The sequence below is a fragment of the Glycine soja genome, chromosome 16 (genome assembly GCF_004193775.1).
Source record: "Glycine soja cultivar W05 chromosome 16, ASM419377v2, whole genome shotgun sequence".
Lineage (NCBI taxonomy): Eukaryota > Viridiplantae > Streptophyta > Magnoliopsida > Fabales > Fabaceae > Glycine > Glycine soja.
The window spans coordinates 3311553-3338197 of NC_041017.1; the positions used below are offsets into that span (position 1 = coordinate 3311553).

At 31.6% G+C, this 26645-nt stretch overlaps 4 protein-coding genes across 5 annotated transcripts; 2 read left to right on the forward strand and 2 right to left on the reverse strand.

Moving 5' to 3' along the window:
* Positions 1-1543: 1543 nt before the first annotated feature.
* On the reverse strand, positions 1544-6187 carry LOC114391224 (beta-glucuronosyltransferase GlcAT14A-like). Its single transcript, XM_028352276.1, has 4 exons — positions 5569-6187; positions 5165-5240; positions 4952-5067; positions 1544-2163 (listed from the first exon to the last, which is right to left on the reverse strand). Exons 1-4 carry the CDS (start codon positions 6059-6061, stop codon positions 1649-1651), a joined length of 1200 nt encoding a protein of 399 aa, XP_028208077.1. The 5' UTR covers positions 6062-6187; the 3' UTR covers positions 1544-1648.
* A 6176-nt stretch (positions 6188-12363) lies between these two features.
* Positions 12364-15015, forward strand: LOC114391072 (pentatricopeptide repeat-containing protein At2g33680-like). The gene has a single exon (XM_028352067.1). It carries the CDS (start codon positions 12364-12366, stop codon positions 15013-15015), a length of 2652 nt encoding a protein of 883 aa, XP_028207868.1.
* A 2428-nt stretch (positions 15016-17443) lies between these two features.
* LOC114391253 (protein PNS1-like) lies at positions 17444-20367 on the forward strand. Its single transcript, XM_028352310.1, has 3 exons — positions 17444-18027; positions 18464-19612; positions 19924-20367. Exons 1-3 carry the CDS (start codon positions 17929-17931, stop codon positions 20086-20088), a joined length of 1413 nt encoding a protein of 470 aa, XP_028208111.1. The 5' UTR covers positions 17444-17928; the 3' UTR covers positions 20089-20367.
* A 167-nt stretch (positions 20368-20534) lies between these two features.
* On the reverse strand, positions 20535-23830 carry LOC114391254. 2 transcript variants are annotated; one of them, XM_028352312.1, is made up of 4 exons: positions 23543-23830; positions 21466-21727; positions 20919-20995; positions 20535-20810 (listed from the first exon to the last, which is right to left on the reverse strand). In XM_028352312.1, exons 1-3 carry the CDS (start codon positions 23729-23731, stop codon positions 20955-20957), a joined length of 492 nt encoding a protein of 163 aa, XP_028208113.1. In that variant the 5' UTR covers positions 23732-23830; the 3' UTR covers positions 20535-20810; positions 20919-20954. The 2 variants fall into 2 exon arrangements, with proteins under 2 accessions (XP_028208113.1, XP_028208112.1); XM_028352311.1 differs by lacking the exon at positions 20919-20995 and having other exon boundaries at positions 23543-23829.
* Positions 23831-26645: the final 2815 nt, after the last annotated feature.

The window sequence follows — 26645 nt, forward strand, 5'->3', positions numbered from 1 at the left end:
TCAATAAAGCCAAGAGAAGTATCATCAAAGCACCATGAGGAACAAGGCACAAATAATGAAGCAAAGTCAATGAATGGCCGTTGGACAATTAAATATAATGTTCATGGAAAGCCTAAGTTATGGATGATTGTCTTTGCTGGTTTAATTTATCTCCTCCCTAGTTTTTGTAATCTTCTATTTATTTATTAACGTTTTAGTGCCGTGATTATTAAAAATTATGGTGTCAACCTAATTGAGATTATAAGAATTTTTATGATTAGAGAAAAAAGTAGGTTGATTTGCTCGTGAGAGACCTATGACTTATTTCGTTTAAGGTCTCATTTGGTTTAATTCATTTAACAAACATGCAAGATTCAAACTTTTAAAAAAATCTTTTCAGTTAAATAAGTCAGATCAATCTATTTAGCAACAATATATTTTAATAAACATATAATTAATATTATAATTATTTTAATGAAATTATAAAATTATTTTAATGATTTGAGGATTAAATCATTTTAATATTTAAAATAAGTTAATTTCTATAAGTATAAATGAGTATTAGAAAAAGAACTATTTTCTTCTTGTGAGACTTAAAAGATTTTAGTTGCCTATCACATATATACCTTTAAATAAGTTAGCGAATAAAATAACTTATATAAAGGTCGAAGTCAAGCCTAAAAATAAATCCAAACTTACGTCAAAATTAAGTAAACCCGACCAACCCCAACTCAATTTCCACCCCTAATTTTGATGCATTTGCACAGCTATCTTTCATAAAAAAAGTTATAGAAATTTAGTTACTTTGAGAATCAATTAGTTTCAATTGTGTTCTTGAACTACTTACTTCATAAAGGTAAAAGTGAATTCAATAGTTTTTCTAATTTTGCAACCGACACAATTTGATGCTATTCTAATTTAGATGGGTTATTATAAAAATTTAGCGATAGCTATTATTTTAACAAAATCGAAGTGAAATTCGTGCCTAGTTAAAAAAAATAGAAATTTTCTTTTAAAGAAAAAAAATAGGAATGAAAACTCAAATCTAATCTAGCTATTTATAAAATTACCATACATATATCACTATTATAATTTAATACTTTTTTTAAATAAATTTATCTATAGCTACTTATAAAAAAGAAAAAAAAAACTTTTGCTTATAAACAAATTAATTTATGCATAAGTTAAAATTAGTTTTTTTTTTCGGAAAAACTTATATGCATGAAAGAGTTTCTAACAGTTAATTTATGCACATAAATTAATTTCAACTTATAAAGAAACTTATTTTTATTTTATTTTCTTATTTTCTTTTCTTATAAATATTTATAAAGAAGCTAATCAACCATGCCTAAACAGCTTGGCTATGATTGTTACAAGTGCAACATCAAAACAACTCTCATGCATGTTATAAACGTGATGCAAATTCTCTCAAAGTTGAAAGTGTCCAATCTTATTAATCTTCCATGCCATGATTATTTTCACTATTATTATGCATTATTCGTGCTTCGGTGCAATTCCGATAATAATGGGAAAATAAGTTAGCCTAACCACATAAAACTCCAAGTTGAAAAGAAGAAGAAAAAAAAAAGATCGTTTATTGTATTATAACCAAAATTTCAGTAGAGTCTTTACGAGTGACCAATTCAATATGGAGAAATGCAAATGGTTATTACCTGCACTGTTGTTTGCGAAAAAATTTATCAGAGAGAAGTTTTGTTAGCAGATTTTTCAGTCTTCTTGAGGATGGACCAGGCTTAAGCACACCATAATTCTCAGTTCGCAAACCTGAGCATGCTTTGTGTTTTCCACCCTGAGAGCACCATCCTCCATAGGAAAATTTCCCATGATACCTCTTCAGAAGTTCTCTATCAATTTTATCAAGAACTGGATCATTTCTCTTGAATTTTCTGGCAAACGGGCGGCTAGTAAGAACCATTCTCCTATAATCCTTAAGCCCTAGAGACCTAGGGTGTTGTTTTGGAGGGTTGTCCCAAGTAATGTAGTGAAGATCATGGTTAACAGTTGTGTTCTTGTAGTCTTCAGAGTTGCATATAACTGTTTGGAAATATCCTTCTGGGGATGACACAAAGTTGGTGTAGTAGAGGAGGAGGGTCCTTGGCAAATTTTCCCACCCCACTATGCAATATTCTGCAAAAGATCTTGATAGTATTGTCCAAGCTGAACCTGTGGATTTGGGGGGACATTCAGAATGTTATCATGTTATTAGATGATGCAAAATGTTACCAACGTAGATTGTGTCATGCATGTTTAGAGGTCTAATGATTAACACAATCCAACGATGTAAGTGCATAATTGAATTCACATTAGATTGATCATTCAAAATCACATTGAGTGTGTATTTGGATGAGCATTGACAAATTTAATTTTGAATGTAATTGATTTTGATTAAAATTGATTTTGAATTAATGTGATTTATGTTTGGATGTTTTATTATATAATAAAGTTAGGAGTATAATGCAATACAAAATTCTGAATTTAATGTAGAAATTACTCAAAGTTGTTTCAACTCAAAATCACTTATAGACCTAAAATCAATTCTAAACTCTTATCCTACATGAAACCAAACACATAAAAATGTATCCAAGCAGTTGTATATAAACATTCTTAAATATAGATAGCTATACTTTTACTGTTTACACAAATTGGCAAGGAGCTCAATGCTACCTACTCTTTGCCCAACCTTTTTTTGGTTCCCCACATCATAATTTGTTCACTACTGTTATGGCACAAAAGTCACATTTTGCACGCCAGTTTGTCTCTAATGGGGTAATACTTACAGTTACAGCTAACTAGCAAGATGTTACTTGGTTGATTCATTGGCACAAAAGAATATCTCAAAAAATAACCCTTAGCCTATTAAAGCTTTTATCCTTCTGCATATAGAACTTGCATGAAGTTTTAACAGAAATAATGAGTTGAGTTAAATTAATATACCCTAACTAAACATTTGTTTTTTTGCTACATATCGAACTACTATATGTCAGGCATGGAAAAACAGATCATTTATCAAAATGAATTTGGTACATCTAAAGTAAAAAAAGTTAATTTCAGAGGAAAAATGCAGAAATATAATCTTTGATTAGAAAATCAAAGAATGAGATCGTAATAAATACATACACAGGTATTATAGTTATTAAAATCTACTTCTTTGATTTTTCAATTAATGTATGACCCCTTACTTTCTCCTCTAAAATGTACCTCTCATTCTCAAGGAGTCAAATCTTAAAAAAATTATGAGCATCTTCACTTAAAAAGGATTTGAATCCTCAAGTGCGGGAAAGTTAACCTTATTTATCAAACCGTTAGATATTGTTTTCAGGAAATTTTCAAAATCTTCAGTAAGACTAGCAAACTATACATAGAAAAGTTAACAATATTGAACAGATTCCTTTTCGGGTCTACGATTTAACAAAAAGAAAAAGGATTACCACTTTAAAAGACTACCAGAAAAAGATTAGCCAACTGTCCTTGTGTGTGTCTGAAATTGAAACTGACACAAGACAGTATTGAAAAAGATAAGCAAAACATAACAAAAGTGAAAATAGGTGTCATTAATGAATACATATATTCACCGTCCAAATACTTATTTATTGCACAGTGATTCTCTACAAGCAAGAAATCAAGCATTGATAGAATCAACAACTTATCTAAAACTAAGGCATTGTACTTGTACATGTGCACCTACTAGAAGTGGACACTGCACACTGCACACGGCATAACACCACAAACTAAATGCATGACTTCTAGGAAGTGACATTTGTATTTTTCCAAATTCAATGCAGAGCTAACCACTGCCATTCACATGAAGCATTTTCTTTGCCTTGCTATTTTCCAAAATTTCACTGATCTCTCTATGTAAAACGCCAAACCTATACAGTATAATAATCCTTCCATTTGTGTAACTAAAATGAGAAAAGTTTATATTGTTAGGTTCAGTTATATAAATTTTCCTGGGCAATATTTATTGCCACTTCCGGGTCTATTGTTTCTCTTGTTCAAAAATGTTTTATAAAAAATACCCTTCTTTTTTTGTTAATCAAACTAATAAGTTTGAATTTTTTTATAAAATCTAATTACACAATAAAAGTAGTAATAGGCTCATTAGAATGACAATACACACTCCTTTTTTTTCTTTTCTGATTCTATTTCAATTTGATAACTTAGAAACTATCATCTGTTCATATCTAAACTTGGGTACTTGTTTCTTTTTTTTGTCATGTTCACGAAAATTCAGGGTTAAGGGCTAATTAATTGTACTAGGCTAATGGCTAAAGAAGAGGTTGTGGAGTTTCACTCAACTGACATGGGTAGATAAAGTTCTTGAAGCCACATTATGCACATCAATGCGTAACTACCACCAACCATTTAATTACCTTCCGTGACACACGGGCAATAATTGAAAGGGACATTTTGTTAGTTCCAGAACAATGATAGTTTAACCCTAAATCTCTAGATTCAACCAAAAAAATATAAGTTCCGATGGCTTATAGGTTCAGATGTGTGGTTTAGGTTACTTCATTAGCTTGACTTCATCATATTAAGAGAATACTTTTTTCTTGAATGTTCTAATCCAAAATGCTATTAGTAGCTGATCAATACACATGTTAAACACTTAAACTAATATACACCAATGAGTAATTACAAGAAGGGAAATATCAAATTGAGATAAGATCTAATATAAAGTTGAAATCTGGGCACTAACCGACAACAATAAATTATGACATTGATATATGCACCATATATTATGGGACAACTCATGGTCACTGTACTCAGATTTCAGAGTATCACATGGTCCACATATATGCCATTTGATTACTAAGCGAAAAAGGTCAAACAAAAATACATATATATGCGTGTAATGAAAGGAATCAGAGGATTCTGGATGCACTTGTGCACACACATAACAGCACAATCTAGAACAAATAAAAAAGAGATTAGGGAGAAAGAAAACCTGTGTAGAGCTTAAAAGATGTTGGAAGACTCCTTTGCTTAATAACCCACCAAATTTCTGATTTATTAAGGCTATAAAGCCCCGGATCTATGATTATTGGCTTCCCTCTCTTATTGCTAAAAATGGGTATTTATTAAAAAACTAAAGTCAGGATTTTGGGCAAATCATGAGGCATTAAAGAGAAAAATCTAATTAACCAATAATACCACTTACAATTTCCAACCCAATTGACTGCTATGCTGTATGAAATTGGTACTCCTTGGCAACCCAGAAAACGCCTGGGTTAGATCTGGTAGTTGAAAGAGGTGTTCACACACACCAATTTGAGTCAATCATTAGCATATGCAATCAACACTAGTAAGATTAATTCACAGTTAAAGAAAGCGTAAGTGACAGAAGAAAGAAAGAAAAAAACAATTTTGATGTTTGTCATCAAATTAGAATAGGAGTTTCACAATGGTAATCTGTATAGTAAAGGTTTGTATTAAATATCAAACTCCAATTTTGATTTGAGGATAAAACCAATGCCGAGAGAGAGAGAGAGAAATAAGAAGAAGCAACAATCCAATTGGATAATCCTAATGGCATATCATATCATTTAAGGCCACTCACCATACCATCTTGTGTAACCAAGGGATAATCAGAAGCACTAAGATTAATAAACCAATCCCATTGGCAAGTCCTGAGAAGCATAGCCATAGCATGGAGAGTGGTAGCAAGCATGGTTGGTCCTCTATATGTGACCAAATTAGGCTTCCCCACAACCCAAACATTCCCAACTTGACCAAAAACAGGATCACTAGCTACAAATTCTGCCACAGCCTTATGTTCAGCCTGTGGAGCACCATAATCCACATGGATCAGATAGTAGTTCCCTGGATGATACAGCACCCTCATCAGCCTCTTGAGCTTCACAACATCTCCTTTTGAAGCAGAGATTAGGTATGCAAAACTAACTGGATAGGCCCTGCTGCTATTGGGGGGTACACTGAAGTAGTTCACAGGTGGCCTCAGGGTGGAGAATTGCATGGTCAATCTTGTGGGGATGAAGAGGAGAAAGAACAAGATTGAGGTCACCAAGAAGGAGGCCATGAAGATTTTGAGCCCCATATGGGAGAAAAGTGCAAAGAGAACATAAAAGAATGATAATTTTGTGAGAGAAACTGAGAAGGGAAGGTGGTAGAAAAGGCTAACTAGTAAGTATTTAACGGAAGGAAGGTTGTTCAATGGTTAATGTTGTTGGGACCTATGTTTGGAGTGTTAAGATGATATTATAATTTTCCTTTCAAAAAACAAAAGATGATATTATAATGTGGGTGGAATTTGGAAACTAGGGAACTTTGTTTCACGAGTTATTCTTTTATTTCTATAAGATTGAATTTTTTTTTTATGTTTGTTATAAAATAATTGTTGTTAAATATTATATATATATATATATATATATATTAAGATAATCAAAAATAACATTTCGATGTTATATTTTCAGGAAAAAAATATTTCTAAGATTAAAAAAATAATCTATGCAACAAATGTGGTTCACATCAAATATTCGGGGGTTCCTTTCTTTGAACTCAAGGCCTCTATTTGTCAGTGAACTGTCCGTTGAGATAGAAAAAAGTGGATTCCAGTGAAAGCACTTTATGCATAACATCAATATTATATTATTATTACTGCTGAGCTAGTTGCTATGTCAAAAAGAAGAGGTAGAGACTCGTATCGTGTGCTACTTCATGTGTAAAGTGGATATATTCCTGAATGAAACACTTCTTACTTTAGCCCACTTTGGTTTAGTTGTAGGCTTGTACATGGTGCAAAAATGAAAATGACTCATCAGCCTGTGTCACTCCAACTTGTTTCGATTATGCTAGATACTCTAAAATTATATTAAAGTTTAACATGATTTCCTATATGTATATATATACTAGTCTTATTTCAGGTTGAAAAAATAATTCTAAATTTTAAATGAATTTTGAATTGAAATAACTTTAAGCTTGATTTTGAAATAGGAACAAACATTAGTTTTTACTTTAATTTTGAATTTGCCGTGATTTTAGTTTTGCATGACACAGAACTAAATATGCATTAATTAATTTTTGTATTAAATATATATATATATATATATATATATATATATATATATATATTTGATTTTACTATTAACTTATTTTGAAAATAAAAATATCTAAACATGATCAGATTACTTTAAAATTAATTTTATAAATTTGTGTTTATTCACATTATTAATGTACAAGTGAACATGATATTTATCACTAATACACTAAGTTTTTGTAAAAAAAATCTATTAGCCCTCTAACACCTGACTTTGTAAAAAGCTATATAAGAACTGCTAGAGTGAGTGAGAAGTTTTCCTAAATTATATGCTTTTGTAGGGGTGAAAAGAACACAGCACAAACCAAACATTTTTTTATGGAATATTTTACAGTGAAACACTGTTAATGTAAAAGACAAAAATATCCTTTTCCATGAACTACACGTGTTAGTGGGAGACATATATGTTCAAATTTATAATGTCATTATTGCCTAATCTACATTGCGAAACTTTGTCTTGTGTTAACTAAACGAAAAATACATATATGTTCTGTTGTCAAATTCTTTGCTTAACATATTGTTTAATTATTATCAAAACTAGTTGAAGAACAGGTAGTTTGTATTTTTATCTTTATTTTAAAAAAATAAAAAAAGTAGTGGCAACAGTAATTAATTTTTAGGGAATGTGACAACCGTTACATCCTAAAATTTTGTGAAAAAAAATAAAAACAGTTATATATATTAAATGATAATTTAGACATAAGAAATATATACAACAAATGAGATAATTGTCTTTATTAATAGTTATATATATATATATTATAATATTTTAAAATTTTATTTTAAATATCAATAATGATTGACACAAATAGTGATAATTTGTATTTTTTAATCAAATTATTCAAGATTTAAATCTTGATATCAAATATAAAATAAATTATATTGAAAAAAAATATTCAGATTGTGTGTATTCACAACCTAAATTAGTGTAAACACTTTTTATTGATATCATCCTAAAAAAAATGGCTTCGGATCATGATTATATGATATATATATATTATACTTGTTATCATGTTTTTATTTTATAAAACTTTTACTAAAAAACAGGGAACATTCCATGGGTACTCCCAACATTTTAGTGTTGAACATAACATGAAATAATATATCTGAATACATTATTGTTCCAATCGAAATGGCGAATTGTCTTTGTTGGCCCAAACAAGAGAAGGGGTCCTTATAAACACTAATTTTGGTGTCATATAAAGTAAAAAGGTGTTTGGGAGTTAAAAAAGCTTACCTTGTTCAACTGCCTCAGTAATTTATAGCTGGTCATCCATTATAGAAAAGGGAAATAAAAAGTGAATTACAACTCATCATGACTTATTGAACATGTTAATAATAAGAATGATGATGAAGAAGGTTGAGATTACCTATAGTGTCCTTTTTTTCACTCCGTGCATGAAATGGTTAATTACCATGTAGTATGCCTTTAGGCTTTAACATATGATAACCAACAAAAGTTGGGTACAGTAGAATGAATTAATATCTTACAATATAACTAATTAGGATGTAAGAGTCTATCAATATTAAATTGTGTTTGTAACAAGATCATTTTATATGAAGATAGAATGATTGACATAATATTATATGATTTTATTGTGTTCATATATTATGGTTGTAATTTCTGATTTACTGGATTGGAAGACAATCATAATTTAAGACGAATGAACAAAAATACAAAGGTGATAATTTTTTTATAATTTTTTTACATATATTAAGTTGTTGACCAGTTTAAGCAATATTAGTATTTATATCATTTGTGGGTGTAGTTAATTCCCCGTGAGGTAATTATATGATTTTTCAAGGTAAAAGAGCCTCAGATCAATTAGAAACAAACATAAATAGAAACAAAGTTCTAATAAAAGGAACCCACGGACCATATTCTCTCCAATCTGAGTTTTGCTCACGTCTCAAATGAATTCAATAACATATTCAAAGAAATTATGACCGAAAGCGGGAATAGTTTGCAGATTTTGAATAATTAGAATGGCTGAAATGGAAAGCAATTACAACCCAAGAAGTAATAAGTACTTGGGCATGTACTTGAAAACTCTCCATTTGCCAATAGAAATGTTGACCTACTTCCACAACAAATATATCATATAATCTTTTTAATGTGTTGATAGAGCATAATAAAACATTTTGTCCGATCAAAAAATAAGAACTTGAAGGGAAATTACTTTTATTCAAACATCTCCTTTCCTTTTTTATTTGTAGATCAACCTTTGCTTTCGTTAATCCATTCAATGGCCCATACTGAATTTTTTCATTGACTCCAATACCATGTCTATTTCCATCCAAATCCAATACTGTGTCTATTTGATTATGTTTCAAAGTTTTTTTTTTTTCATGTTTTTTTTTCAATCAACAAGGGTGCTTTATATTTAGGCAGGATTTGAGTTTTAGTTTTAATGTCTCTATCTCTTTCAAAAGGAAAAGACAATTGAGTAGTTATATTCTAACTTTCTTTATTGGAAACTAAACTAAGAAGAAACGTAAGCTTTATTTAACGGGAATCCAATCTTTCTTGATGACAAGTCACAGCAAATAAAAAGAGGATAAAGGAAAAATATTAAAAAAAAATGGCCTTTATTTTAGATTGATTTCCTTGTACTATCAAATTTGATGGTGATTCGCTCTTTGCTCAATTTTTTTTGTCAGCTTGCTCAATTGGTGATAGTTATTATGAAGAAAAGAGAAAATTAGTGAGAAAAATCATCGTTTCATCTATAAAATAGTTATTTATATTTCTTTTAGTGTTGCGATATATTTATAAATTCAGTGTCTCTTTATATATTGACAAGTATTATATAAAACAATAATAATTAAATAAAAAGAAATAACTAATATGCAAAATCGTTGGATTGCAAATGAGTTTGATACAATTTGTTTTTGGGATATTGTCTATTAAAAGGCGTGTATGATAGAGTTTCCAAATTACTTCAAAAGAAAGTCAAAATATTGACACAAGTTATCCCCTTCTCAATCAATTTGTTTACAATTTGCTTAATCCACTTTAATGATTGTACAATAAACTTTCCTAGTTATTCACACGAAAGATCTTGAACTTTCTTCATCATATATCCTAGTTCCCAAATCTCAATTCATCTCTATTAATCATTGCCACAACAGTATTGAAAGCACCCCTCACCTTAAAATTATTAATTTTTTAAAAAACATTTGGTACGTTGTCATTTTAACGTGATGACATATGTTATACCCAACCATCTCTGGCATAAGCAAATTTAGAAATCCTATGTATAATGCAACAAATAAAAACTATTCAAAAATAGTATTTGGCTTATAGAATGTAAAAGTTTAGAGTCCAGTATTTTCCATTTTTATGTTTTGGTTATATTTAGTTCTAAACAACTTGCTTAGATTTATTTTATGTTATGAGTTCTTATAAGAGTATATGAGAGACCTTACAAAAATATCTTATATATTATGATTAGTCTGTAAGTTATTTTTAGTTTATTTTCATAAGCTTTCCAAGGTAACTTACGGGAAATATTTTATATTTTTCATTTCTTCACTCAAATTAATATAACTATTATCTTCTACACAAAAATTATAATTATTCCTTGTTTGTATTTATTTTTGTAGTTTTTGTATGTTTCCTTGTGTACTAAAAAATATAAAATGTTATTAGTAATCTCCTCTATAGGTTGCTAGTAAGTGTATATATGTTTTCTTCTATATCAATTTTTTAGTTTTTAAATTTTAAATTCATTTTTAATCATGATTTAATTATTTTTGTAATTATTTTTAATTAAAATGACAATATTTTATAAGTACTTATGTAGCAATACATCCACAAACTTTAAAATTTTGTAATTGCTTAACATCGTGTATATCCAAATGCAAATAACTTATTAAATTTTAATTACTTATAACATAAGTTTTTATATAATAAAAATCTATTTAATAAAGACTTTATAAGTTGTTTTTCTGAATGGCTCCTTAATGCATTTCATTCATTAAGTGATTTAGTATTGTTAGTTGTACTTTGTTATTCTATTTTATTTTTAATATAAATCTTTGAGTTTAATGATTATGTATTTTTTATAACGTTATTCAATTATAAATAATTATTGATATAATTTAAAATAATTATCATAAAAATTAATAAATTTATTATACATGATAAATTATAATTAAATAATAATATAAAATTAATTTTCATTGTAAATATATAGCTATTTTCTCAATTTTTATTAACAAATTACTAAATAAAACTCTAATTTTAGTCAAAGAACAACATTTAAAGACTATATCTACATATTGTTCAACGTATAGTTATGTAACTTTAAATATTATGTTAAATTAAAAATCTATGTAAATCATGAGTGCATGTATGGAAATATGTTTTGTTGGGATATAATTATCTATTTTATTGTAATTAAATAAATATTTTATATTAAATCCACAAAACTCACAACTCACTCACACAGCGGGAGAATTTAGAGAGAGCTAGAGAAATAAATCACACAAACTCACGCACACAGGTATCGGAGGAAGAGATAACTTAGCTTTTTTATTCACTCGTTTCACTAATTCATTCACGTACACACTAATTCACCTTGAAAGCTGTTACAATTATATCCTTTTATAGCAAAATAAAACATCAAAATATAACTAACTTAGTGCCTAAGAAGTAAAAAACAGTCAATGATAGTGCAGTAAAGAGATGTGCCGCAATCTTTGAAATCAACTTTTCAAACCTTCTCCAATCTTCTACTTAGTCGGTTATGCACTTGTTTTGGCAGTGTAAATTGCTTAAGGTTGAAGTAAAAGTTAATAGCTTGATTTAATTAATTTATCCGACATAATTACATTTTATCAGATACTAAATAATTTTAAAAATTATAGTTAAGCACATGAATCTCACAATTAAAGTTGAAGGTAAATTATAGTGTGGAAACTGAAAATACAATTATAAGATGGAAAAATTAAATAGAACATTGTGAAACCCGCCATTTTTCATAACTAGAATGTGGATTCCTCGCAACCAAATCTTCAAACACTCACAGAAATTTTTCCATGACAAGTTTCCCTTTTGCAAGAATTGGTTTAAGACATGGAATGGAACGAATGTAGTAAAAAAAAAATAGTGTCAACCACCTTGTCTTCATGTTTTCACATCACAGTTGAGTCAGTTCACAAAATCAAAATTTGTTCACAAAAATGTGCAATTTGGAAAGATAGATAACTGAACAAATTCTCAAAAAATGTTTCTCCAAACCAAACGTGTCCCCACCAGGCTCTCTTTATTTTTCAGAACCCAATTGCTCAACAAACCAATGCTGACAAGAACACAACAATTCCATTCAAAAGCATCACCACAACTCCAAAACAATAGAGGGTTTTGCTTCCAAGACTGTGTCTCCCTCTTGCAGCACCTGAGGGACCACAAAGACCTCAACTTTGGCACAGCTCTTCACTCTCTTTTCGTTAAAACTGCCCTTGACAAGGATGTCTTTGTACAAAACAATATGATTAGATTTTATGGGGACATTGGACAAGTTCAGAATGCACATAAACTGTTTGATGAAATTCCTCAACCGAGTTTGGTCTCTTGGACCAGCTTGATCTCTTGTTATGTCCACGTCGGGAAACATGAAATGGGTCTGAGTTTGTTTCGTGGCTTGTGTCGGTCCGGGATGTGCCCCAACGAGTTTGGTTTCTCTGTGGTACTCAAGTCTTGCAGGGTCATGTGTGATCCTGTGATGGGAAAGGTCATTCATGGGTTGATACTCAAAAGTGGTTTTGATTCACATAGCTTTTGCAGTGCTTCGATTCTTCACATGTATGCTGATTGTGGGGATATTGAGAATTCGAGGAAGGTTTTTGATGGGGTTTGTTTTGGTGAAAGGTGTGAGGCATTGTGGAATACTTTGCTGAATGCTTACGTGGAGGAGTCTGATGTGAAGGGTTCTCTCAAGTTGTTTCGTGAGATGGGGCACTCGGTTGTGTCGCGGAATCACTTTACTTATACAATCATTGTTAAACTCTGTGCTGATGTGTTGGATGTTGAACTTGGAAGGTCTGTTCATGGCCAGACTGTGAAGATTGGGATTGAAAATGATGTTGTTGTGGGTGGGGCTCTTATTGACTGCTATGTTAAACTGCAATTTTTAGATGATGCTCGAAAAGTTTTTCAAATTCTTGATGAGAAGGATAATGTGGCAATATGTGCTTTACTTGCCGGGTTTAATCATATTGGAAAATCTAAGGAAGGACTTGCATTATATGTTGATTTTCTTGGTGAAGGTAATAAACCGGATCCATTTACTTTCGCTACTGTTGTCAGTTTGTGCTCAAATATGGAGACAGAGCTTTCTGGTATTCAAATTCACTGTGGTGTGATCAAACTTGGCTTTAAGATGGATTCATATCTTGGCAGTGCCTTTATCAACATGTATGGAAATTTGGGGATGATATCTGATGCTTATAAATGTTTTCTTGACATTTGCAATAAGAATGAAATATGCGTAAATGTCATGATCAACAGTTTAATTTTCAATTCAGATGATTTGAAAGCTTTAGAGCTGTTTTGTGGGATGAGGGAAGTTGGTATTGCACAAAGAAGTTCTTCAATCAGTTATGCTCTGCGGGCTTGTGGGAACCTTTTTATGCTTAAAGAAGGAAGATCATTTCATTCTTACATGATTAAAAATCCTTTGGAAGATGACTGTAGATTGGGCGTAGAAAATGCTCTTCTTGAAATGTATGTTAGATGTAGAGCTATTGATGATGCAAAATTAATTTTAGAAAGGATGCCGATACAAAATGAGTTTTCCTGGACTACTATCATATCTGGATATGGTGAATCAGGGCACTTCGTAGAAGCACTGGGGATCTTCCGTGATATGCTTCGATATTCAAAACCCAGTCAGTTCACATTAATTAGTGTTATCCAGGCTTGTGCAGAAATAAAGGCACTTGATGTAGGAAAACAAGCCCAATCTTACATCATCAAAGTAGGATTTGAACATCATCCGTTTGTTGGAAGTGCCCTGATTAACATGTATGCAGTATTTAAACACGAAACTTTGAATGCTTTACAGGTCTTCTTGTCCATGAAAGAGAAAGATCTTGTCTCTTGGAGTGTCATGTTAACAGCATGGGTCCAAAATGGTTATCATGAAGAAGCACTTAAGCATTTTGCAGAGTTCCAAACGGCTCACATTTTTCAGGTTGATGAGTCTATTTTATCCAGCTGTATTTCAGCTGCTTCTGGCTTAGCAGCATTGGACATAGGCAAATGTTTCCATTCCTGGGTTATCAAAGTTGGCCTTGAGGTTGATCTTCACGTGGCTTCTTCCATCACAGACATGTATTGTAAATGTGGAAACATTAAAGATGCCTGCAAGTTTTTCAATACTATCAGTGACCATAATTTAGTAACGTGGACGGCTATGATATATGGATATGCTTATCATGGGCTTGGTAGAGAAGCTATTGACCTGTTCAACAAAGCTAAAGAAGCTGGATTGGAACCTGATGGTGTCACCTTCACTGGGGTTTTAGCTGCATGTAGCCATGCTGGACTGGTGGAGGAAGGTTGCGAATATTTTCGGTACATGAGAAGTAAATACAACAGTGAAGTAACTATAAACCATTACGCCTGCATGGTCGATCTTCTAGGTCGAGCAGCAAAATTGGAGGAAGCAGAGGCTTTGATAAAGGAAGCTCCATTTCAGTCAAAATCTCTTCTGTGGAAGACCTTCCTAGGTGCTTGCTCTAAACATGAGAATGCTGAAATGCAAGACAGAATATCAAACATCCTTGCTGATATAGAACTGAATGAACCCTCAACCTATGTTCTACTATCTAACATTTATGCATCACAATCAATGTGGATTAATTGCATAGAGTTGAGAAACAAAATGGTAGAAGGGAGTGTTGCTAAGCAACCTGGTAGTAGTTGGATTCAGTTGGCAGGAGGTTAAAATTACTGAGCCTTTATAGTGATTTTTACTATTAACTTGTTTTTATAACAAAACATCCAAATATAAATCAAATTACTTCAAAATCAATTTAATTCAAAATTTGTAAACGGTAAGTGATTATTCATATATTATTAGTACACTGGGTTTACGCAAAAAAATCTATTAGCCATCTAATAACCCACTTTGTAAAAAGTTACTCCTTCCATTTCAAAATAATTATTGTTCTAGCTTATTTTATACGGACAAAGAAAAATAATAAATAGATAAAAAAAAGTAGTAGTTTTACAAAATTGAGGTTATATCATCATTAAATCATTTATAGATTTTGCTTTCTACCATTAATATTACAAGACGTATAAGTAAAAAAAAGTAATTATTGTTATATTGAAAAATTAAAATGACAATTCTTTAAGAATAATTTTTTTTTATAATTATAATCAGACTGAACAACTATGCAATAACTCCTGGAAAAAGTAAAATGCCTATTTGATTATCTTTCAAGTCTTTTTTGGTTTCTCTAGGTGAATAAACAAGGGTGCTGTATATTTAGGCAGATTTGAGTTAGTTTTAATGTCTCTGTCTCTTTCAAAAGGAAAAGGACAATTCTTTATTGGAAAACCAAACCAGAGAAGAAACGTAAGCTTTATTCAACGGGAATCTAATCGTTCTTGGTAACAAAACAAGTCATAGCAAATAAAAGAGAATAAAGGGGAAATATATTAAAACAACTGGCTTTTGTCTTAGATTGATTTCATTGTTCTCTCAAATTTGAATTGATGATGATTCGCTCTCAGCTCAATTGGTGATAGTTATGGATTTGCTTACAGTTTGTTTTTTGCGATATTGTTCAATAAAAGGCGAGTATGACAGAATTTCCACATCACTTCAAAAGAAAGTCAAAATATTGTCATAAGTTTTCCCCTTCTCAGACTCTTTCTTTACAATTTGCTTAATCCAATCCAATGATTGTTCAATAAACTTTCCTGATTATTCACACGAAAGATCTTTAACTTCTTTATCATAATTTCAACTCCAAAATCAATACCAATACCATATCCTAGTTCCCAAATTTCAATTGAGTAATGATTTTAAGATTATTTTTTTAAAAGAATATATCTCATTAACATTTCTCATTTTTTTTATCTCACTCTTTTGAAAAATTATCTAAATTCCGTTCCCTTTGATTTTTCATACGTAAAGAATGCGTGGGGACAAAAAAATAAAGCAGTGAGAAATTGAGAATCTTTTCATGAAAATGAAAACAAAAGCTTATCTGTTTTTTTAAAATAAAAAAGTAATTCAGTTATGCATACATATCAAATTAATTTATTTTCTTTCATTCATAGCTTATTTGAACAAATTTTAAAATATGAAATCATTTTTTACTTTTTTATTTGAATCTCAATAATTGAAACTTTTAAAAGAGAATGCAATCTTTTTTATTGTCAAAAGAATTTAAAAAAAAATTATTGCCATGGAGATTGAATGTATTATTTTAGAGTGAGATATTAAAATTACTTCATTATAAAACTCCAATTATCATTTTTGTAGTTAAAAAATTAGAAGAATGAAATATAATGATGAGTTAGATTAAAGTATAACTCGAATATAAGATTTGCCTATTACCTCAACTTCTAGACATAACCCTATAATTTATTAGAATAGTTTATCCCTTCTAGGTTCTCTGCCAAATCTCACATGGTTGGACAATAATCATGATTAGAAAGTAATATTATTTGTCATCATCCCCACACAAGTATCTAATTTTCACCTCCTACCCCCACTAGAGAAAAAAATGATATAATAAAATATACATACCTAAAACTATCTGCATAATCAAGTTCCTTCGCCTATTTTTCCTTATTCATGGAATGCTTAAATCAAATTTATCGACAGGAAAAAAGGATGGTCCATTATTTAGTGGAGAATAAATAAAATGTATTCCAATATATTTGCGCATTGAACAACAAAGCAAAGCTTTTGACTAGATTTTAAAGCAACCTCGATTCAATTTGGCAAAACTTAAAAACTGTACAATTCAAAGTCAAACAAACCAAATGCAAGCTTTGAAATGTATATTTTTGGATAAGATCGCTTTGATATTTTATAACTTTTTTTCTTCTCAATGAGAAGTATCACACTACTTTCGTTTGAACAAGAAATTAATATTCATTGATATTTTGACCACTCATAACTCATTATTAAATTCTATATATCGACCATTTCTCAAATATATATATATATAGACATGGGAGAAGAAGTGAAAATTGGTTGGACTAGTAGTTGAACTGAACAAACGAACACCTTTAAAAAAAAAGTCATTTTCTTCATATTCTTCTTTTTTTCTTATGAGTTACCACATGGTAACGTGGATCATAACCGCAAGAGAGAAGAATTTATTGGGAGAGAAAAATTTGACTTATGTAATCTCTATACTTCAAATATTAGTCTTATGACTTTGAGAATATATTGATTCCAGAAAGAAAAAAAAAAAAAACCCTATTGTATTTCAGCACGTCACCATGTACCTGGAGTCCACATCACCATGCCACGTCATCAATCACACACCAGTGACCAACCGAAACACAAAATCTGCACTACCCCACTACTACTCCATTCAGAAGTATTTGAACATGCTGCACTAAAAAGAAAGAAGAAAAAAAATGAATTGAGAGAAAAACGAGGACTGAGTCAGTTGCTTGTGTAGCAAGTGTGGTGTGAAATTGTGAATATTGACTTCGATTAGAGAGCAACAAGACTTGAGTAATATTAATATTGTATGGTTTCTTAGACAAGATTTGAAGAGTTTTCCATCTGGGCCAAGAAAGTGAAAGAAAATCATAAGAAACTCTTTGTGAGGAGATTGAAAATTGTGAATGCATCTCAAATAGATCAATAGCATAGTCATTGGCCATGTTGAACAACTCTGATACCACCACACCACCTCCACAGATCATCCAAATCCCACCACAAGTTCCACAGCAAAGGCTTTCATTCTCGGTCCCCATCAAGGTTTTCTCTCTCTCTCTCTCTCTCTCTCTCTCTCTCTCTTCTTTGTTCCTTTGGTTTTTTTTATCGGCAAATGTTAATTGTTAGTTTGTTAGTTTTTGTTAGTTAGAGGGATCAAACCTGTGACCTTTTCCTCATTCTCTCATTTCTCAACCACTCAACCAACCTTATAACTCCTTTGTTCCTCTGTTCATTATGTTATATTTAACTCTTAACTTCCTTTTGCTTCATTCTTCTTCTTTCAATGTTCCTTCCCCTACAAGCTTATCTGCTGCAGACACATCCATTTTCTTATACTACTGTTGAGTCTGCCTTGTTGCTTGTTTGATCAATTGTGATATAGAAACCTTTCTCTCTTACAGCTTATAGGCACTGGATTTGTTACATAGCTTTTGGTTGAAAAAAACATAAGGGCCAACTTGGTTAATTTCTTGTGCAGGCACAAGTTTCAAGCTTTCCTAACACAACAACAGTGGCGGCTCAAACAGCAAGAAGGGTCTTCAAGATTCTCTTCTACTTGCATTTGTTCCTAGTTGCAGCCTTGGTGACTTTCCTTACCATATATGGTCTTGTCTCTGATTCTCACACCCACCATTTCCACCCCAAGAAATGGTACCCTCCACTTCTTGCATCAACAGCATGTGCTGGAATTGTTGGTTTCACATGGCAATGGATCACTGCAAGCCACTCCACAAGGGTGGTTAGGTTGGTATTTTGGCTTAGTCCCCTTCTAACATGTGCAATGGGAATTATGTTTGTGTGCATTGGCACTGCAGTGAGTCTGGCAGTTGGTGTAATTGCTTTGGTTTGTGCATTAGTTCAATCCCTCTATTTTTGTTGGGTCAATCCTAGATTTGAATATGCCACAAAAATCTTGTCAGTTTCAGTAGCTTTTCCTCCAAACAGAACCCAGGGGCTAACCCTTTACTCAATCCTCATTGGAATCCTTTATTGCTGTTTTCTGTTGGCTGGGATTGGAGGGGCTAGAGCAATTGAAAACAGAACCCAACTAGCAGAATTTTTCATCTTCTTGATCTTGCTGAGCCTAGGGTGGACTATGCAGTTTCTGAAGAATGCAATGTATGTCACTATTTCAAGGGTCAAGTACATGCATTTTGCAGGAGGAGTTGACATGGACACTAGAGTGGCAGTTTGTGACACAATCAAGCACTTAACTGGAAGTGTTTCCATGGGCTCCATCCTCGTTCCCGTCATTGTGCTCTTCCGGGGTTTTGCACGAACCACGAGTCTGGTTGGAGGAGACACAGATGAATTCATGTTTTCCTGTGTTAGCTGCTATATGGGGGTAGCATCTCTTCTTGTGGTCCGTGGGAACCGGTGGGGTTTTGTGCATGTTGGAGTTTATAACAAAGGGTTTGTGCAGGCATCTTGTGATACTTGGGAGATGTTCATTAGAGTTGGATTGGAGCAACTCATAGACTTGGATCTCACAGGGGCATTCTGTTTCCTTAGTGGTGTTGGAACAGGTGCAATATGTAGTCTGGTGAGTGGAATTTGGAGTATTGTAATGCACAAGAGCTATGCCACAGAAGTGTCCATTTATGCTTTCCTCATTGGATATTTCATGGTAATTACTAATAATTGGTTGCATTTGACAATTTAAGTGCTTTATTTCTCATCTATATATCTTTTGGAGGAATGCTAGCAATACTCCTTTTATCATACTACAAACTGTTAGTTCAATTTTATTAGAAACTATAAAATCATGGGCACGACTTGTTAAATAGAAGTGATTCTCAAAATTTTATAATTTCTAATAATTTTTAACAAGTGATGGAAGTGTAAAGAAAATGTATTGTTAGCATTTCTCTCCTTTTTTTTGCCTAACTTATCTACCTATGATAAACGACCCTTACAATAGTGCTAATGTCTTTGCAGTGTCGATTGGCTATTGCATGGGTACAAGCTTGTGTTTCAGCTTACTATGTTGCCTACGCAGAAAATCCACAGAGCACTCAGTTTGATTCCACTATTCCAATACGCTTGGAGCAGCTTAATAGATCTCAAGCTTTGCAAATATTCAGAGCTAATAATTTGAGCTGAGTCTAAATAATGAAGGAACAGTAATTCAAGTTAGCTTCATTATCCCCCGGGATTTGGAAGGACAATTTTTGCATTGTATATAATGATTTAGTTTTTGATGTAGTCTTGAATTATGTTAAATCTTTATAATGCCGGTTCTCTATTTTTGTACATGAATATAGACAGCAACATGCAATGAACAGCTCCATTTAGTTAGGACTGATAGTCATAGCTGATAGTGTACAACTGAAACAACAAAACCATATGTTATATATATATATATATAAACCATGACCACAAGATTAATAGCTTTCATAAAATAGCTCCACACTATTCTATAAATCAAAGGGACATTAGTTCATGAAAAGTTTTCCTTAAAGAAATAAATCAACTGTGTGTAACTACTTTCATGTAAAAGTATTACAGGTTATCATCACTGTGAGCAAAGAAAATACTTTGAGAAATAATTAAGAATAAATATGACAGCTATGTGAGCTTTAGCTCATGCATTAGGAATAGCAGAGAATTTGGTAAATATCTTAGGTTTCAGTCATAACGACTCCTTGATTTACAAAAATAATAATAATAATAATAATAACGGTTACAATCAATATCAACGAAAATATTACATACTGGAGGTACAAATACAACAAATTTCAAAAAAGTCAGACTTGATCATTTGGGTCCCAGATGACCTCGTCCACCACATTCTGCACACATTATATTTCCTGTTCCGCCGCAACCTACATGAGCACAGTTGTCAAATAAAAGCAAATTCATCAATAAGGATCCCAGTCATCTACAGCTGAAAATACAACTGCACAAGCAAATGAAATTTTCTATATTTATACATTATAAACATGATTCCGCAATCTGCAGCTGTAGGATCAAAGCTGCAAAGGGTGCAGAAAGCCAACTGCAGCAGACCCTGTTTGCACCAATAAAGATGCACAGCATCATGCAGTTAGATGATGATGATTGTGCATATGCATCCTTTTTAATCTAGCAATTAGTGGAATGTTACATCAAGTTTGCACCGCATATCATACAATCTTGTTTTAGTTCAAGTTATACCAATTCTCTACATGTCAAAAAGGTTTAAAATTTTTCAAAATTGTTTCATTCAAAGTCCTCACAAAAGCCCAAGCTCAAGTTGTTCATCTAAGTAAACCATAAAAAAAAGTTCAAGCTAAAATTAGTCATCCAAAAAATCAAGGAAGTTCCACGAGAGAATAGCTTCTACACATAAGTGACAATCACAAAAAAAAGCTATTGGCAACAATAACATTACCAAATAACAAAAAGATGCAGCAAATACAGTTTAAACACAAGTAAGGCGTAGGAGATCTTGCAGCCAGCACATATCAAAAGGTTGTTAGAACAGGAAAAAGAATATACCTAAGCAACGAACTTTAACAATTATGCCCTGGCTTTCCATTATGGAGTCAACATATAGACCAGAACCAGCACAAGTGGCACAAAGCACAGCACCTTTGGCCTGGCAATCAGTGCATCGGGTATTGTTACCAATAGCTTTCTCTTCCAAAGATAACCCAACAGGTTTCTCAATTATTTCTTCTGGAATAGCCTTATCATAACAAAACAGGGATTCAAGATTACTTCTGCGCTTGTTCTCATCTGCCTTTAAACTTGACACAGACTGAAAGATTAGGAAACAGTTAGCTGAGACACCCGTTCAACAAAGACCAAACTTCTGCATAGGAAGTATGAAAAAAGCTCTCTAATCATGTTGAATATCCATCAAACAAACACAGCCCCTTTTAATCCCCCATCAGAAAATTTATCCAGCCCTTATATTACTCCTTCCTGAGCTTTTATATAAACGCATGTGATGTGAGACAATTTTATCTATATACAATACCTTAAGACATTTAGGCTTTTGTTTAGTAGGCAACAAATTAACAAAAACTGTAGGAGATAAGTCCAGCTTGTCAGTAAAGTTACACACAATATATATATTGAGTGTATAACCAAATTGTCAAAAATTGAGGGGGAAAAGTCCTACATGTCTATATACAAGGATGGACAGATCTCACTAAAACAAAAAGAGCAAAATATTTTGCGAAAAGATCCTCCACTTCCCCTATAACAACCTGAAAAAATTATATGATGTCTGCATTTTCCTAGAAACATTGAAAATAATCCCAAAACAATTTGAATACTACAGTTGTCCTCAAGGGAAAACAGAATATTAGGAGCCCATTCATAAAACATTTGAGCAATCAAAATATGTATCCACCAACTAATCAGTAATATGTAACATACTCAATAGTCAATACCAAGTGTTCAATTTCAATTCAACAAAACTCCAAGTTACCATACATATTGCATACGAAAGTTTATCAGCCTTGTGGTATCTAAACTATTGAAAGATACACCTCAATAAGCAAAATTGATATATCATGCCATTTAATTTTCTCACCATCTACGACAAATACAAGGAAGTCAAGATTGACATCCTACCTAAGATTGGAAGAGTGAGTGAAACAAATATGTGAGATTGTAACAAGGATCCTAATATCCTACTTACTATAATACATAAGAAGACGAAAACTCAAGTACAATTCATAATATAATAGACAATATTTTTATAACAGTTAACACTATTGGATATTACCACTAAAATTGGAGACACAAAATAGAGCCTAAAAATCATTTGACCATTGAACAAAACATCGCATGAGCAACAGCAAATAACAAACAAGCAAGCAGCAAAGCACACCAGAAGCAGAACCCCATCAAAGCAGAAACAAAAGCAAGGAAGATGTCAAACCACCGCCCACCCTCTCTTTCTCAACTGTTACCCACAAGTCACAATTGGTAGCAGCCAAGGAGTGCAAACAGGTAATAGGGAAGGGTTGAAGGAATGCAAAAAGAGTTGTAGGCATCAGGGTCTTAAGATGCAGGTGGGATTGAGGTTTATTTTTCAGAATTGGGCGACTAGACCGCCATAATGGGATCTTCTACCCCAACAATCCCCTGATCAATCACAGCAGTCTCAAACTCTCACAGCAAAAATCATGGTCTTGTGGAAGTATGCAATCCTATGATCTAGCATTCAATTCTAACTAATTTGAAAGGAGAAGGGGGGGAGGGAGGGAGAGATCGTGAGTTCTTCGAATCCCTCCCACTAACATTCTAACAAAACAAACAATAACATTGACTGATAAAAAAAAAATTGTAACTAACTTGGACAAACGAACTCTATTTCAACAAAACCTTCTATTTTTCTAATTTTACCAATATTTAGAAATAAATTTTGCACAATATATTTGCAATTGTTGCATCCTCACAGTCCAATGTACTTTAGAGAATCTAAGATATTGTCTGAAAGAAGAAGAAACAACTTTCAGCTCAGTGTGGATAAATTTCTAAACAAACACTTATACAAGAAGAAAATGATAAGAATAAAAAAAAAACAAAATAAAAAAGAAGAAGAAAAAGATGAACTAACCACACGCGAAGAGCAGATAGAGACAGAGCCATTAGGGGGAATGGCATGGATTTTGGTAACACTTCCTTTGAAGTTGGAAGAGAAATTGATGACGGCATTCTTCTTGGGACTCGCAACCTTCGCCGCTGAAGCATTCGGGCAAAGAACAAATTTTGACGTCGCTATTTGCACAGTAGCTGAACCCATCATCGGTGCCCAATGTTGAACATGCACACCACACCTCAATTTGTTCACGCAATGCAACAGCACCACTTCCTCGTACAAATCGCTCGTTTCAATTCACCTACTGGGTTCTCGTTCTCGTACTTCACGACGCGGGTCCATGGGTCCCGGATCACCCGAATTCTATGTCCGAATTCCAATTCGGGTTTTTTTTTGACTTAACGAGACCCATTAGTACTATTGGGCTTGGGAGCCCAATCACCAAGAAAAGTATGAAATGATATTTTTCTTTTGGAGCTAACTATATTTTTAATCTTAAATTTTATTTTTAGTCTCTAAATAAATTTTTTTAACATTTATAATCTTTATATTCTTTTTTTGTCTTTATTATTATCAAGTAATGATGTTAACTAATTTTAAATTTTGATTCAATTTAGTAAATAATTATTTTTTTTATTTTTTAATTGATTTTTAATTTATTTGGTGTATAATGGTCCTCACCAATTATTCCAATGTTAATTTTTTATCAAAAAATATTAATAATTAATTTATTAACTTTTATCAATTAAAAATCAAATATGTGATCTTTTATTCTTTTTTAATCACTCTAACTAATCTTGTATTTTATTGATATGAATGTCCCCCTCTTTGGGACAACATGCCCTTGCGGAAGACACTCTTCATAGTTCATACTCAATCTGTGTAACTAACACATTACACAAGCACTCGTTGAAATTCAGTGAAAATTCTCCTACCATATTGCACTCGCCCACATCAGCTTCGACCAAGTTTTAGTAACTTGTCGAACTCACACGTTGCGTTGCAATAGGATTACGAATGATACCATCAAACAAAATAGATCAATGTGAGATTATTTTAATTCTTTAGTTTTAGTCTTATAAATATATTAAATATTTAAAGAAAAAATTTAATCATCCATTATAATTATATTCGTTCAAACAGATCATTTAAATTGTCTTCAAATGACTTTTTCTTTCAACAAACGGCAAAAGAGAATTTGATTTCAAAGACAGAAGGCTCAAGTAAAGTGGAAATAGAAAGAAGCTGCACGAGAATACGATATTTCAATTCCAAGTTGTTCATACAACGAAGAAAGAGTCATTTTTTGCATTTATTTACTACAAGATATTCTTGCTACGCTTTTCTAACGTGTTCTCTTGCCTTTTTTGTTGGGCTCTCTTAATTCATTCTCGTAACCACCACTTACCCTTCATCCAATATGACTGCATCGCTCCCAACATTTTTCAACAAATAGATACAATTAAATAATCCCTTACCACTAATATTTTAATAATGCAAAGTTATGTTTAATTGTATTTTTAGGGCCTAATGTTACTTCTTTTGTGATTTTGTGTTGTTCCCTTTGCTACATTAAATTTTTAACTTTTAATATTATGATCATTTATGTTTTTAAAATGTATTATTTTGATCTTTTCTTTAATTTTTCATTCATAACATTAGTGTTTTATTAATATTTAAATTTTAAAATAATTAATTTAAAATAATAACTTCTAAAATCGCAACTATTTTCATTTTATTTTAAAATTTATAAACCCCTTAATAAAATTTATCTCCTCCAAATTAATGTATTTCTGTTTCTTTTTCTGTTTTTCTTTCTCGTTTCTCTTGTTATTCTCTATACCAATATACGTTTATTTTAGTCAATTAATATATCAAATTTTCACTTATTTTCATCACTAAAAGTTCTAGCTTCTTTAAATATTAAGCACCTCGCTTTGAGTTGAAGGTTCCCTGGGACTTGTTCAAGAACCCACATACACAAGAGAATCATATTTCTCTTTTGGAAACTTCCAAATAGACCCTTATCTTGTGAGGTAATGGTGCTTGACGTGAATAAGCTGAATTCACTTTTCATGGAACTACAAGTACTAGTGAGTTTCTTTTAATCATTTATGGATTTGGATGATAATTTTTTTAAAAAACAATTATCTAAATTTGATATAAAAATTAAACGGTATATCATAAATTTCGGCCCAGCCATTTCTTTTCGGTTTTCTCGTTATTTTTTTTACAAGCCAATAAAATTTTATTAAAAGCTTGCTAAAGTTTTCTCATATTATTATATAATATAATAGTATAAATTATTTCAATACTTAAAAAAAAAGTACGTTAAATTATAATATATTTGTGTGTGATTTTACATCTGAACATGTACGTGTGATACTTTTATTTGATGATATACTTTGACTTTTAGTATGTTGTATTTCAGTATATAAATATCACGATTAACAATCATCCCTACATTTGCAACCGGTCTACCTTATAGCGTCTTTAGTTTCATATTTTGGATGTAATTTTTTCATATTTTAGATTTCAGATATGATTTTTAGAAACTAATAGTTATTGCTTGATTCATACATTTTAAAACCAATTTCCAATCACGTACGTTACCAATAAGTTAATACTCACTCAGTAGTAATACCATGGAAGTGAGAATAAAGCAATAAATGTCACATAGTAGATCACGCATTTTCTTTTTTAATTGGTGAACCTAGAACATACTACATCTCGTGTAGCTCTTTGCATCTTGTGATGTATGATGATGCAAAAATACTAATTATAATAGATGATAATGGAAAAATGATAAATAAAAAAAGAACCAAACATATGTTACAAAGGTTGGCCATGGCGCATGGAAGGAGCTGTCACGGTCTCGTTGGTAAAAGACAAATATGATAAGAAATATGGAAAGCGATCATGTACCCAAATGATTTATAGCATGTTTTTCAGTCTAATATAGATATAAGAAAATTTAGATCGGGTTTATTTTAATATTTTTTTAATCTATTTTTATAATTTTATTTTACTTTTGTTAATATTAGAATACATTTAATATTATGTGTAATTTTTCTGATGATATTATTTTACTATTTTAAATAAAAATTACCTTAAAGAAAGA